Raw genomic sequence first — 15,317 nt, forward strand, 5'->3', positions numbered from 1 at the left:
ACTTAGATCAGAGAATTTTTAGATTTGCATCAATGGATATGGAATTTCCTTTATATAATATAATATAATATAATATAATATAATATAATATAATATAATATAATATAATATAATATAATATAATATAATATAATATAATATAATATAATAAAATAAAATATAATACAGATCAACAATACCACATAGTTTCTTGATATTGAATTCAAAATGGGTAATTATGTTGTTCCCTTCAATATTGACTTTATGTGTGGTTTTGTACAGAATTTAGTTCTCCAGTTCTTTCCAAAATGCACTACTAGTTTTAGTTTTACAAAATGTACATTTGTTATTAATGTCAATGAATCTCCATACATATGTTCTGTATGAATACATTTTATGAAATACTTTAAAATGTAATTCGTTGACTTTGCAAAGTTTATCCCTCTATTCACCACAATGAGATTCTTCGCTGAATAATGTTTTGGGCGGAGGGCGGGCTCACTCTGTCACCAGCCAATCAGACGCTTTCACCAGAAACCATTCTGACCAATGGGAGGTCTCGCTGAGACTCCTAACCTGACCAATCAGCTGGCTGCAAAGCAGCTGTTTGAAAACCTTGGCGCTCGAGGAAGAAGAGGAGTCCATTTCTCAGCACGCTGCAAGCTTATCGACACTTTTCTACACAACCATGCAGGTATTCTCATGTTTAGTCGTTGTTGTTATCTGGTAATAGTTCATAAGAAGGCGCATAACCCATATAAATGTGAAATATTTCGCTCAACTTGACGCGAACTTCAGCTAGCGTTTGCTAAACTGGATGTGCTAGCTCCCTCTAACGTCTGATTTCTCTAAAATAGACACCAACTAGGAAGATATACCGTGCCTTTCTGTCGGTTATAGTGTTTATATTCTTACATGAGCGTATTTATGCATTAAGGATGCCTACATTTGATGCCTTTTATACTTTTAAACGAAATGTTTAAAATAGACTATCACGCACTTTAATCAGATTATGCACACGGTGTGTTTTCCTTTGTCGCAGAAAACATCGCGATCAGGATGTAGTTGATTGTAGTTTCAACGGTTTGATTTTAACTTAACACCAGTTGAATCAAGCTTCATTTACCTCACTAGAACCTCAATCTTTGGCTAGATTTATTTTAAACCTCTCGTCATAATAGCAAAAAGGATGCAGTACAGTGTCTTTTGTTAGTTTTTAAACTTTGATTATTTTTTTCAAGTACTGTGGATTTTATCACTATTGTTTTGATTAACATTTGAACTACAGGAAGTGGATGTTGACTTCAAGGTTGTTTTTGTCACCCAACACTATTGGTTACGTCAAGGGTGTCAAACTTGGACGAACTGTGGACGAAAAACGGGCCTGCAAGAGGCTCCAATATGGTTTAACAAACTACCAAGCAAATTAGAATAGTTTCTAAGAAAACTGAGATTTATTTTTTTTGAAACTTATTTCTTGCAAGTGGCAAACACAACATTGACACCAGAGCTGATATTTAAGCGATACTGCCATGAAAGCTTGCAAACTTGCCTTGTCAGTTTAGGTTTGTAAAAACACCCATATTTTAACAGGATACGTATTTTTGTTTTTGTGAGAGAGAGAAAATGTAAAGGTTATTACGGATCTATTTTTACCAGTCCAAGCCACTCAAGCTGTATGTGGTGACTGAACTAAAATGTAGTTTGACGCTCTAAAGTTATTTGAATTGTGGCTGCGACTGGAGCCATCAAGTGTAAAAACTAATGTCTGTTGCCAGTTGCACTGACTTGCTGTGGCGATACTTGTAAAACACGAGCAGCCAAATAGACATGGAGGACTTTAATGTGGCCTTTAAAATAACAAAAAGGTTAAATTATTACTTTTCTTTTCTTTTAAATGTCCTTTTATTTATTCACTGCCTCATCAACATACAACAAAATGTCAACAAATTAAACTCAAATTAGTTTTCATTAGGTCTCCAGTCAAGTTCAGTATCGGTACAAGTTTTTGAATTGTGTTTTTTACTTTACAGAATAAGGAAAATGAGCTGAGAGTTCTGCAAAGATCGGTAAGTAATTATCGTAATAAGCTAATTAATGTACTGGTAGCTGCAGTTACATGATTCTCTCATGTCCAATCGATTGGTTTCTTTCCAAATGAGAGATAATAGCATCCTGTTTATATGAACAGAGAATATTCTCTGTGGGTCAGAGGCTGAATCCCACAATGCTTTGCACATCCGGCTTCAGCTAGGAGTTTTACAGATGGATTTGTTAGCTGGACTTGAACATTCACTTTGTTTGCAGTCTGATCAGGAAGAGGTGCTGTTTCAGGTTGGTGCCTTTGTAATGTGCTGCCCCTTTTTTAAAATAGCAGATGTGAACATTGCATCTAGCCGCAGTGGATGATGGGAATAAGTGTTATTGTTTTGATGGCACTCCCCCCCTCCCCCATTTTCTTTCTTTTATTGGTATTTCCTCCCAGTTATTTTTCTAAATACGTTTTTTAGATTTGTGAGTTTATATAGTTATTAGCACTGTGGTATTTTTCGTTACTGCTCCTGCTCTGCCTATAAAGAGGCCGGGTCTCATGGGCTCATGCTCTCTTGTTTGCTCCATCTCCGCTACCTGTAGGGCTCACCTTGTCTCCATGCGCACCCCAGCCAGCAGGTGTTCCATGCCTCGAGCCTCTGTCATGACTTCCTGGCAGCCAGTGTTTTTTTTTAGCTTCAGCCTTTTGCTCTCATTTTGGCTTGGCAGGACCAGCTGTCCTGTTTTCACTTTCTTTTTTATCTGGTTTAGTTTGAGTTGTTGCCTGAGCACAGTGTCTGTACTGGCTTCTCCGGCTCTGTACTGCACCTGTTTGTTTTTGTTTGGCTGTCCTGCCACGCCCACCTTTCAATTCATAGTTTTATTTTGTCCATTTTTGTGGGGTACAGGAGGACATGGGTTTTTTGTGTTCTCCATAGTACACTCTTCAACGAAATGAAAACAACTCTAGGAAAAACTTAAAAATAAATTGAACGTTGAACAACCGTCATCTTCTCTTCCATGTCCATAAATATGTTCCCTCTTTTCCTTGGTCGTAGCAATAAGTCATTTATAAGCTGTCTTGTGTTTGCCCCCCGGATCTCAGTTTGCGACTCCGAGCATGCCGGCATGTCCACAACGTGTTCTGGTGGAGCCGCGCAGACAGACCAATAATGCAAACACAGGTAACTTAACATCTTCCTCTTTTATTTAAAGTTTAGATGTAAAGGATATTTTGGCAGTATTGTATAGACGCAAGCTGAAACTGACCTGTAAGTGACCCCGAACTGAGCTGTGTTTGATGTGTTTCATCTTCTCCTTGTTACAAAATAAAGCAATATTGAATACCACTATTGCTGTTCTGTTGAAATTTGTGGTCATAGAAACTGCTAGTTTTCCTTTTTCTCCTCACAATTCATCTCCATGACCTTAATATTTCTATCGTCATTCAGCCAGAAAATACGGAGATGGGACTTGTGGTCTATATGTTTTAACTGAGGTGTCTTTTTCAGTCCCTGGGAGAGATTGTTCCAGTTCATCCTCCAGTTTAGCTCCAAAGTGAGTGCTCACTGCGTCTTCAGCTGTGTATTAACTAGATAATGAAATCAAACATGGAAGTGACCATTTGATCTTCAATATCAGGAAAATCACCATTGATGACTTCGACATCGGCCGACCTCTTGGAAAGGGCAAGTTTGGTAACGTGTACCTGGCCCGGGTGAAGGAGCTTCAAGCAATCGTGGCGCTGAAGGTCCTGTTCAAGTCGCAGATGGAGAAAGAAGGCGTGGAGCATCAGCTGAGGAGGGAGATCGAGATCCAGGCGCATCTCAAGTTAGTATCCGTGAAACACTTCATGTCGGTTCCTGTGCATTCCTATTGGTTTGAGTTTCTACTTCTGCAGTCTGACAAGTTAAGCTGGACCAAGCCCAATCTGGAATAATCAAAGTTTTTGTGCGCCATGAAGAAGAAGAGCCACTTAAAAACTTAAAACGGTGTCGTCAGCATGCCAGGCCACTAGTCAGCGCTGTCTGTTTTTGTAATGAAGCCTGACACCTGAAAAATCAGTTTGAGATTCACTTCTAGGACATCAGTTACAACACAATCTTGTCATGTTGCGCCACTTTAAATGAAAATAAAAAGAGTAAGCCCAACAGTTCCATATGAGCAGGCAGTTTTGACAATATAAGCTATATCTTGATGGGAGGAGAACTTTCAACTGAACCAGGCTCCAGGGTGAAAGCTTTCTGGTGACTCATTTGTGGTTAGAGGATAAATGGAGGGAAAGCACAGAAATGTACAGCAACAAACAAGTAAACGTCAGACAGGACGGCGCTTGAGGGACAGACAAACTTTCCAGTTCAACAGTCAGAGATCCTGTAGGAAGGTGCAGAGAGGAGAGAACGTCTCTCCTGTCACTCTGCCAGTATGGCCGTCATTCCAGTTGGTGACTGCACACGCAACTGGCCCAAATCCTTTAAAAAGTTGTGAGTGAGCTATGTGACTACATTATTTGATCTATTTTGAGTCTTTTGGGGATTTAGGCCCTGTTTATGCGACAGCTTTTCGAGTCAAAAAGGCACACTTTAGTCACATTTTCTCTGTTTAAATGACAACAGCGCTTGGGGGCATGAAAATACACCTTTCTGAAAACTGCTACCAAAGTGGAACTTTTTGAAAATGCCCCGTCTTTGTCTCCATGGAAGCCGGGGTGGGACAGGCAACTTTTCTGAAATGCTATTACTTCACATGTGCACCATGCCGGACGTAAACTGTTCTGTACAATCGCAGTAAGATGGACCATGAAGTTTGCCTCCAGAGTCATGACTCCCAGTCTATCCTCCCAGTCCTGGCAATTGGTCGTTCTATGATGGTTGATAGTCACCTCAATAGCAATCAGACTTGTTTGTCTGTCCAGACGAATGTCTGCGTATTCACCATTGTCAATATTTCTCGTGTATTGTTCTCTGTGTTACCTTCATTACTGAAACAAACCGCCTCCCACGAATGGCCCGACATGCAAACTACATCGTTTTCAGCATTTAAGCCATTTCCATTAACTGACCTCCTTTTCGAAATGTTGCCATGGAAATGAGTCTTTTCATTCCGACAAGAAGGACTCATCTCTGTTCTTGTCCTGTTACACGGCTTTCGTGTGTTGAGGAATGTCTAATATTGCATCAGCACGGAATCACACGGAAGGTTTTGTTTTCGTTCAGGCACCCGAACATCCTCCGCTTCTACAATTATTTCCACGACCCTAAGAGAGTGTTCTTGGTGCTGGAGTACGCTCCACGTGGTGAAATGTACAAAGAGCTGCAGAGGTGTGGAAGGTTTGACGACCAGCGCACTGCCACGGTAACTGAATGTTTCTATTCTGTAGAAAATGGTAAAGACAGGATCACATTCGTTTCACTTGTAATTTATTCTCAACCTCATCACATTTTCAGTACATGGAGGAAATATCAGACGCTCTGTTGTACTGCCACGAGAAGAATGTGATCCACCGCGACATCAAGCCAGAGAATCTGCTCCTCGGGTATCGTGGTGAGCTGAAGATCGCAGACTTTGGTTGGTCTGTTCACGCACCGTCTCTGAGGTGAGTGACTGGAGTCACAACAGGCTGCTGGTCACAAGCGCTCAACAAGACCGGTCCAAGCATCTAAACGGGGAAATGTTACTTTAGAAGTACCTGAACTAAAACGCGGCTTCTTGCTCTCTGCTGACCTCTTAATCCTGCAGACGTCGGACCATGTGTGGGACGCTGGACTACCTCCCTCCAGAGATGATCGAGGGACACACCCACAGCGAGAAGGTGGACCTGTGGTGCATCGGAGTTCTTTGCTACGAGTGCTTAGTCGGCAACCCTCCCTTTGAAACTGCCAGCCACACAGAAACGTACAAGAGAATCACGAAGGTCAGTGGTGGGCTTTAACTCTGTCTCCAAGTGTCCTGGAGGTGTGTCAGTCGTCAATCTTCGTCCCTGTGATCCTGAATTAAAGATGGCTGGATTATTAATTGAAATCCTACCCCCACCCCCACAGGTGGATCTGCAGTTCCCTAAATGCGTCTCGGTCGGTGCTCGGGACCTCATCTCCAAGCTGCTCCGCCATAGCCCCATTAGCCGCCTCCCCCTGAAGAGTGTCATCGACCACCCCTGGGTGCGCAGCAACTCCCACAGGCTCCTGCCTCCCGGTTACCCCGCCAAAACCTCCTGAGTCCACCAAGCACACCAAATCTCATCCTTCAACCTTTTATCCTGGGCTCCACGAAAGACTCAAAGCCTGTTTTGATTCACTGCCATGGGCTTCGTTTTTATTGTCAAGTTCCTCGATCTCACATGTATGCTTCTCTGATCCGTCTGTTTTCTATCTTTTTCTGTTTCTAGAAGTTTTACCTTTACTGAAATGTTGGTCTTCACGTGTTGCTTCTGCAAGACAGCTTCACTTGTGAGAAGTTTCTTACCAGGTTTTACTGTCACAACACCTCTATGATATAGAATAAACACTTTTTAAAAAGATGGAAGTTTGTGTGGTGTTACGTTGAAGTGGTTGGAGAAGTCCAATTTTCTACCCGGGAGCATGCACATAAACAAACCACACATAGATGATGTTTTAATAATACATCCATTCCTACAGGCCCCTGGTCATGGATGGCCATGTTATTTTACATTGTTGCTTTTGAAAGTTAGGAAAAAATACAACTCGGGTAACTGCATTCTCTTAGAATCTGTTTATATTTACATGTTATGTGTTTTTCTGGAGAATGAAAGAACAAGTACTTGCTCTCTTTCCGAGCACAGGCCGCATCTGATTCCCCTCTTCTTTCTTTCTCTCCAAACGCGTACATGCTCTGTTCATATTAATAACTCGTGTCGACAGCGGCTGCGATTCAGCTTGTTTCATTGTGCAATCTGCATGCAACAAACATAATGTCGTGGCCCAAAGTTTGTTAGATTACTGTACAGTGTAGCAAGCAGTAAACTTGTTAAGATCGCACTATGTGCTGGACATTTAAGGGACCGAGTCAGGAGCAAGACCACTCTGGAGTACGACGGCATTACTTTTAGCTATTAGTTTATGATGCTACTCATTAAGTTTTACGTTTGATCTTCACATTTATCACCTGGAACTTGGGACAAAAGAAATCCTTTTATTTACTCTTTATGTTGGTAAAGCTACTAGGGGCACTTCATTGGAGCTGGAGAAATCCATGTGGCTCTGCAGTAGTTTTCAGACGCCCGTCCTAAAAAAGAGGTATTTACATGATTTTTGCCTCTTCCTTATTAAATTATCAGCTTTCTTTGCTGGTAATTGTGATAGAAGTGTAATTCAACAAATGAGTAAATAAAGGATAGATGAATAATTAAGTCTTTAATTTTCTTGTTTTCATCTCATTTAATCAGCTTTCTGCCTTCAATTAATTCAGAGAGGAAGCTAAAATAGTCCTGAGCCTTTGTTTATTCGCTTTCAAGGAAATAGACAGGGGAGCTACTTTAGTGAGGGAAACACTATGTAGAAATGCAAAAATTGTATTTATAATTTCCCATCTCCAGCAACTTTTAATCCCACTGTGGGTTTTTTTAATGTCTATCTTTTTTTTTTCTTCCCCTGTCTCCTTCATTTGCATCTGGCTCACATTGGTATGCAATACTTTAGTGTTTTATGAATGCTGATGAATAATAAATGAATGGCACCACCTGTGAGACCATTGAAAAAGCTTTGAAACAAAATCATTTTAATCCACTGGTTCAGGCTCTTATAGCTTTTAGCGCTCTTTGACACACGTGCGTGTCATGGAGCCTGATCTCAGTCACGTGTATGGCACCGCGCGAACATGTACAACATGTCGATGCGCTCACTCAGACTTTAAAGTAGTGTACTTCACAGGCCTCGTGCATCCTGGGGGACTCTCCACGAGGCCCGAGGTCCCGCAATCAAAGTCTCAGCTCAAACACACGCAGAATGTGAAGCATCTGTCTCGCCCACCGCCTGGTGAGGGAGTTGACGTCTCACGAAGTGAAGATCATTTTCTCTCTGTGTGTACTACATTTACACCCGACACTAACATTTAATGCTTCCCTTGACTTTCAGTTTCAGTTTCTGGACCAAAACTGATTTTAATTCGTTAAACCAAACTGGATTTTATATCGGCATTTCTCAGAAATTACACTTGTTTTACATATTTGAATCCATTACAAAGAACTAATGACTAATGTTGCCTCAGTGAGCAGAACTGAGAGAGACAGTCGCCGTTTTCATGGATTATGAGGCTCACTGAATTTCACAATGACTTACTAACATACTCCTGAAAGAAGTCATGGTGTTACAATCACACTTCATAACGTATCATTTGCATCACTGGCCTCTCTTCATGTGTCATGTGGACCAGGCCACTTTGTATGTGTCTCATGACTAACCGCGGAGGTTCGTCTTCATGCACTGAGACAGAATATGTCACCAGCACTTTCTCTCTGTTATGTTCAGCTTCAACTTCATGCTTCAACTATAACAACTGCAGCCCAGCAGTGATTTCCTAAAAGCAGATGTGTTGAAATTAAGGATAAAGGTCTTTCTGCAGCGGGAGCCACATAGTTATTTATAGCTTCATGTAAAAGTTAGATTGTGTATTGATTGACCCTTTGCTGAAGCTGTAAAGTCATGTTTTCACATTCAGAATATGAGGATTACCCAAAGGAGGCTGATCTTTTTCCATTTCGGTTTGTATCAAAGGCTGCTTGGAGGGTGCTCACTGGTGACCTGTATGGTTTTAACTTTGTATTTGTGTTGGAATGAGCTCTTATATATGCAGTTGAAACTGCCAAAAAAGATAATTGTACTTGACTCAGTGTTGTATTGGAGAGCATTTTGGTAAAGCATAAACACATATAGTATAAACACATCTGGTGAGGATTACACCCATGGACAAAAGCCCAGTTTACACGACAATGTTTCAAAGGAAGGCGTGTTGTTTTTGCGCTTTTGTTTGAGATAATTTTTGTAATTATACGTCTAATTTTGAAAATGATGTCGGTTATCATGGAAATGCTGAAAATCGTGTAATTTCCATGCATAGCCACTAGTGGTGCTGTCGTGTGTTATTGTAATGAAACCATGAAGCCACGATGTGCAGAAAAGTTGTGTTTTTCCCCGTCTTCTCGGAGACGGAATCTGAGTGTTGTCGTGTAAATGGGCAACCTTAACATAAGGAAGGTTTTATTTTTTCACCAGAAAACTTTTGTAAATGGGACATCAGTGAGCAAAAAGTTCTCATCAATGATCGTCTGGAAAGTCATGAGACAAAAGAAGCCTGTTTGAAGCTCTGACGAACTTTGATGAGGTTGACTATGTTAGAGTTGCTCTGGTGGGCTCCTTCTGGTCCGCAGTGGTTAGTTTTACAAAGATTGGTGAGAGGAAAGAAACCCACTTAATTCTGTTTCTCGGGTATCTGTAGGAAAGAGGAAAGGAATAAAATCAGTGGATGCAGTGTGAATCTGCCTCCCACAAAATGAGTTTGGAAAGAGGGAAAAACTCCATCCAATGACTTTGATTTTTCAGTCAAATTAATTACTGTTTGTGATTCATTTACTGGGGTTTGCAGTGGTTTAGAGGGAGCACAATTCTAAGACATAAGCTGGATCAGTGATGCAGCACGGAAAGTTTCCTTCCTTACTGATGGAGTGACAAAATGAGTTTGGGAAAACATAAACGTAGAACACTGCAAAATGCTGCAAAAGAAAAACATTGGAATGTGTTTTCCATCATTCAAAATGGACAACACAATACTGACATATCTGTTACTTTGTAACTTTGTAAAACTATATTTCAGTAAATGCATTTATTTCCCTTTATGTATCTGGTTGTGCTTTATGTGTCCCAGGGACTATAATGAGTTTGGCACTATTGAATAAGAGATCGGTAAACTGCAATATGCAGTTATTCAAACTTTTCCTATCTGGTCAGCATGGCAGGGCCAAAACTATTAGCATTAGCTGGATCATGGGTTTGTCCACCATTCAGTAAAAGATCAGTCAGAATTGAGGCAAATGGCAATAACTATAAACTTTGTTGTCCCACTTTGAGGAAATCTATGTCGGTTGGGGTTTGAAAGTTCTTCCAAAAACCAGTGCTCTTTCTTCACACACTGCAACTTTAGACACACGTTCAATGCTGATGCATGCAGAGCATGAGTGCACAGTGCATGCATGCATAAACAATTACAGTTTTGTCTATTGCAATATGTATATTGTGCATGTTCCCATTGTGACAGGATCAGTGTTGACAGTATTTTTTTATGCATGTTTAAATCTATTTATTGCATTTCAAGTTGCTGTGTTTTCAGCCAGGTGTTTTATGTACATGCTCTTATTGTTTTGTATTGCCCCTGTAGATAACGGAAACACAGACCAAGCCCAAATATCCATTAATCAATCAACTGATGAGCGACAGGCGCTGCAAGGGAAGGAGGTAAAAGGAGGGAGTTGAAGGTGACTTAAACATCAGAGACTCTGGAAAGAACAGAAGACCAGGGTCGGGCAGACATAGAGGGCAACCAGGACAGAAAGGCCATCGATCCGATATGACCCACAGCCCACTGAGCCGGAATGCCCGGTCAAAAACTCTCCAATCTGGTTTGAGGGTCTGGAGAACCATGAGTGTTCTTGACCTGGCTTGTGGATGGTACTGGAGGGCTGGATACCCCCTGTTAAAAAGTCAAGCATGCTTCACAAGAGAAGAGTAAACACATTGATTGCTGTCCAGATCACGTTAACCTGGCAACGCTCCCGTCCTTATCCTGATAGCAAACAGTTCGGTTAAAGCTGACTGGATCCTGATACAGACTCTTCTCATTCCACCGGGAAAAGCAGCAAGTCATCTGAAAGCTATCGGGGAGCTTTATGAAGGAAGGAATCTTTATGTAAGTCAACAACTGCATAAATTCATTTTGTAATGATTTGTACAATAACAGAAGAAAGAGGAATACACGGTCATAGTAGAATACAAATAGGTTGAGTTGATATCGTAATAAAGCTCACTAAACGCATTTCAAAATACCAAGTTTTGTCTTGTTGATGTTCCTATTTCAGCTTAAGCCCTACACATGATCCTCTCTGCATAAATCAGTGTTATTCCATCTCATGCAGTAACCTCTCCTCATTCTCCCTTTCAGCAGGGCGATGTGGCGTACGCGCCGTCGCTCCAGGACAATCTGTCTGTCCTTGGCCTTCATCACCATTTTCCTTCACCTCCTCCTGGCGCTTGTCTCACTTTCCATTTACCAACAGCCCTGTGACCCGCCACCATCGCCCGGTACACACACCCAGCGAGGCCTGGCACGCACCACCCACACCACTGTGGAAATCAGAGGTCTTGCTGAGCCACCCACTGCTACTAAACAAAGACATTCTTCCTATGAAGATGCCAAAAAGGACACCAAGTATCACATGGACACAGTTTCTGATAAGGGCTCGCTAGTGAACGGAGGTAAAAATACAACATTTGACAAGGAGGGCACAAACAAAGCTGGGTCTTTAGAGTCTGATTTGTCAAAGCTGGAGGCGCTGTTTGACCATCCGCTTTACAACATACCCAGTTCTGCAGTCACGGTGGACGACCGGCTGATGAAAGTGAAACCAAAGATCAAGGCCAGTGAGAAGAGCTCCCTGATGTGGTCAGTATGAAGCTGTCAGTGTGTGAAAGTGTGTCAGCGTTTGTTCATATGTGTTGGACTTCTTTTCTCAATCAGAAACTTTCCACATACAACACAAATAATCCCTTCCTTCAATATACTGTATATAAAATGTGGTTCAATATTAATCTAATCAAATGAAGGATGGGGGGATTCAAAGTTAAACATTTAGTTAAAACCATAATGTCACTCGGTTTCTTTTGTGCATTTCTCTGAAAAATGTGAATCACAAGATTTCCACCAGATGGATCAAACTGCAGGGGTCAACACGTCTCCCGTTGATTTGTGACAATGTTCCTTCAAAAGGTTTTATTCATGTCTCTGTAGATACAGTATGCAAGAAGCTAAAGTACACCGCAGGGTTCTTAACAGACACTACCAGGAATTCACACAGAAAGTACTTTATATATTTCTCCCAATCATTTTCAACCTCACTAAACCAGTTGTTCCCATTTGCCAAACTACCCTGAACAAAACGACAAATGCAAAACTTTCGTTTTTGCTCCCATTTTTCATGATCTGAACTCAAAGATCTAAGGAAGTGCAAGTGTTTGCCCAGGGCAGAAAACAAGCCGGTGGCCATTTGCCACAAGCAGTGCAACACATTGACATACAGCTGATCAAGTTGTTGATTTTGGCCTGTGGAATGTTGTTTGACTCTTCTTCAACGACTGTGCCAAGTTTCTGTATATTGGCAGTAACTGGAACATGCCATCCTATATGTTGAGGCAGAGCATCCCACACATGATCTGTGGGTGACAAGTCCAGTGAGTACCCTGCCCATACAAGAACTATGATGTTTCCATTAACTGTGTCCAAATCTCCGTGCAAACATGGGACGGTGCATCGTTTTGTCGCAACATGCGGTGATGGTCGTGGATTAGTGGCACAACAATGGGCCCCAAAATCTTTCACAGTATCTCTTTCATTCAAAATGCTGTCAATACAATGCACCTGTGTTAATTGTTCCTGCTATACTATAACCCCACCGCCACCATGGCCCGCTCCATTCACAACGTCGACATCAGCAACTCGCTCACCCACATGATTTTTATACACGCTGCCATCTGCCCTGAACAGCGAAAACTGTGATTCATCCTTGAAGAGAACACCACTCAAAAATGCCGGACGCCATCGAATGTGACCATTTTCCCACAGCGTCAAACTGCAGTCAGATGACCCGATGAGGACGACGAGCATGCAGATGAGCTTCCCTGAGATGGTTTCTGACAGTTTGTGCAAAAATGTTTTGGTTATGCAAACCGATTGTTGCAGCAGCTGTCCAAAGATGCTGGTCGTGTTACATGTGGCCTGCGGTTGTGAGGCGGGTTGAATGTACTGCTAAATTCTCTGAAATGCCTTTGGAGACAACTTCAATTCATGGCCAAGAGCTCGGCTGGACATTCCTGTTGTCAAAACTTGTGGCATCTCTGACATTGTGTTGTGTGGTAAAGCTGCACATTTTACGGTGTCCTTTCTTTTATTGTGTCCAGGCTCATACACACCTCTACAATGATCCTGCTGTCTAACCAGCATTTTGATATGCCACATCTGTGAGGTGGATGGATTATCTCAGCAAAGGAGAAGTGCTCATAGATTAAGATACATTTGTCAACAATATTTCAGAGAAATACGCTTTTTAGTGTGTATAGAAAAAACATCTTTGAGTTCAGATCATAAAAAATGGGAGTAAAAAAACAAAAGTGTTGTGTTTGTGTTTTTGCTTGAGTATCTAGATATTTTAGATCAATTTGTAAATTAGCCAAATAGAAAAAAAAATGTTTTTGTGGGTTATTCTTTCTTTTAAATGCCTGACAGTTTCAATTTATTTACCGTTCACCTTGAAATGCTAATGCAGTTTTTTTTTTTTTTTTTAATTAGTATTTTATTGTGATTTTCCAAAATTTACAACAGACAATCCTTCACAGTACAGGCACATTTCTCCCAAACTCAATGTCCTTTATGATATCTATACTTGTAACAAAAGGGAATACTCACAATAAACAAAGGAAAATAAACAGATAAGAAAAAGACAAAATATAAAATAAACAAAAATACAAGAAACAGTTGTAGCTTAGAACCAGGGGTAAAAATAAAAAAATGCTTTATATATGTATATATCTGCCCGGCCTCTATAGAAAGTATTACCATCCTCAGACATGCATCCCTCAGACAAGATTAGTCCACAGAAGCATACATACGTTGCAGTAGGTCCTACACAAAGTCAGGTCTATGTTGCTGTATATATAGTAGCCATCCTTTCCAGTTACACTTAAATTTGTCCACTTCCATTCTAAGAGACGCAGTCAATCTTTCCATATTATAAATGTTCAACATTACATCCATCCATTCATCAACAGTCGGCACCAGATCCTGGCGCCATCTCTTGGTTATTGCCTTTTTTCCAGCCAAAACCATAATCCTCAGTAATTTACCATCTTGTTTATTTTTCAAATTCAAAGTCTTTAATAATCCAAAATACAAAATCTTAAAACTAGTTGGAATCTTAGTTCCAGAGATCTCCCCTATTATTTTTGCTATCTCTTCCCAATATTGATTAATCAAGGGGCAACCCCAGAATATGTGGAAGTGATCTGCTTTAGCTTCCCCACAGGATCGCCAGCATTTGGTGTCCCCGTGTTTCCTCTGTGCCGGGGTCGCAAAGAACCTTATGGTATTCTTCCATCCATACTCCCTCCAAACCAATGAATTTGTAGTTTTCCACTGGTAATTGCTTATCTCCTCCCATTCCTCTCCTGACAAATCTATGTTAGCTTCTCTCTCCCATTTTTCTTTTACATATTCTGTGTCATCTGCCTTCAGATCCTCTATTGCCTTATAAAGTCTGGCGATTGCTTTCCGCTGTACCTTGGAGCTACATGCATCCATTAAAACCTGTATGATGCCTACCCATGGTGTACTCAGATTAGCTTTTTTAATTTCTTGTCCTAAATAATGCCTCAGCTGTAGATATCTGTGAAAGTCCTGATTCTTGAGGCCATGTTTATCCTTTATGTCTTGGAAACTCATCACTGTCCCATGTTTGATAACTTCCCAATGCATTTTTGGACCATTCTCCCATAATTTAAACCTACTATCTAATTTGTTGGGAGCAAAATCCGAATCATACGCGATCCATCTGAGGAACCTACATTGACTTCCCAAACTATTTTTCCTCACAATATTCGACCATATTTTGAGTGATACCCCTAACCATGGATTTAGATATTCTTTCCAATGGGACCTTAATTTCTCATCATTTATTATTGTTTGTACTGGGAGCCCCTCAAATAGTCGTTCCTCAATATCTTTCCACCTTGCGGTGTATCCTGGGTCACAGAGATATATCAAAACCCTTAACTGTGCAGCTTGAAAATAGCTTTTTAAACATGGAAGGGCTAGACCGCCATCTCCCTTTGGTAATTGTAATGTTCTATATTTTATTCTGGGTTTTGCACCTTGCCATATGTATCGAGATATTATTTTGTCCCATTCTTTAAATTCTTTCGTAGTTAACTCCACTGGGATGTTCTGAAATAGGTATAGTAGCCTGGGTAGTATGTTCATTTTGACCACCCCTATTCTTGAAGATAAACTCAGGAATGGTATTAGGTTCCATTTGT

At 40.9% G+C, this 15,317-nt stretch overlaps 2 protein-coding genes across 2 annotated transcripts in view; both read left to right on the plus strand.

The window, feature by feature from the left end:
• The first annotated feature begins 1,907 nt into the window (after nucleotides 1–1,907).
• On the plus strand, nucleotides 1,908–6,293 carry aurkb (aurora kinase B). Its single transcript, XM_080520281.1, has 8 exons — nucleotides 1,908–2,048; nucleotides 3,116–3,194; nucleotides 3,522–3,567; nucleotides 3,652–3,840; nucleotides 5,226–5,364; nucleotides 5,457–5,605; nucleotides 5,749–5,923; nucleotides 6,051–6,293. Exons 2-8 carry the CDS (start codon nucleotides 3,131–3,133, stop codon nucleotides 6,222–6,224), a joined length of 936 nt encoding a protein of 311 aa, XP_080376407.1. The 5' UTR covers nucleotides 1,908–2,048; nucleotides 3,116–3,130; the 3' UTR covers nucleotides 6,225–6,293.
• A 4,889-nt stretch (nucleotides 6,294–11,182) lies between these two features.
• LOC308144604 (extracellular serine/threonine protein kinase FAM20C-like) overlaps nucleotides 11,183–15,317 on the plus strand; it is a gene marked incomplete at both ends in the record, with an annotated part of 44,860 nt that continues 40,725 nt past the window's right edge. The window contains one exon of the mRNA XM_080515764.1: nucleotides 11,183–11,676. Within this exon, the coding sequence (XP_080371890.1) occupies nucleotides 11,183–11,676 (494 nt within the window). The remainder of the gene's footprint in view (nucleotides 11,677–15,317) is intronic.

This window comes from Blennius ocellaris, assembly GCF_963422515.1.
Source record: "Blennius ocellaris genome assembly, chromosome: 3".
In the NCBI taxonomy this organism is placed as follows: Eukaryota; Metazoa; Chordata; class Actinopteri; order Blenniiformes; family Blenniidae; genus Blennius; species Blennius ocellaris.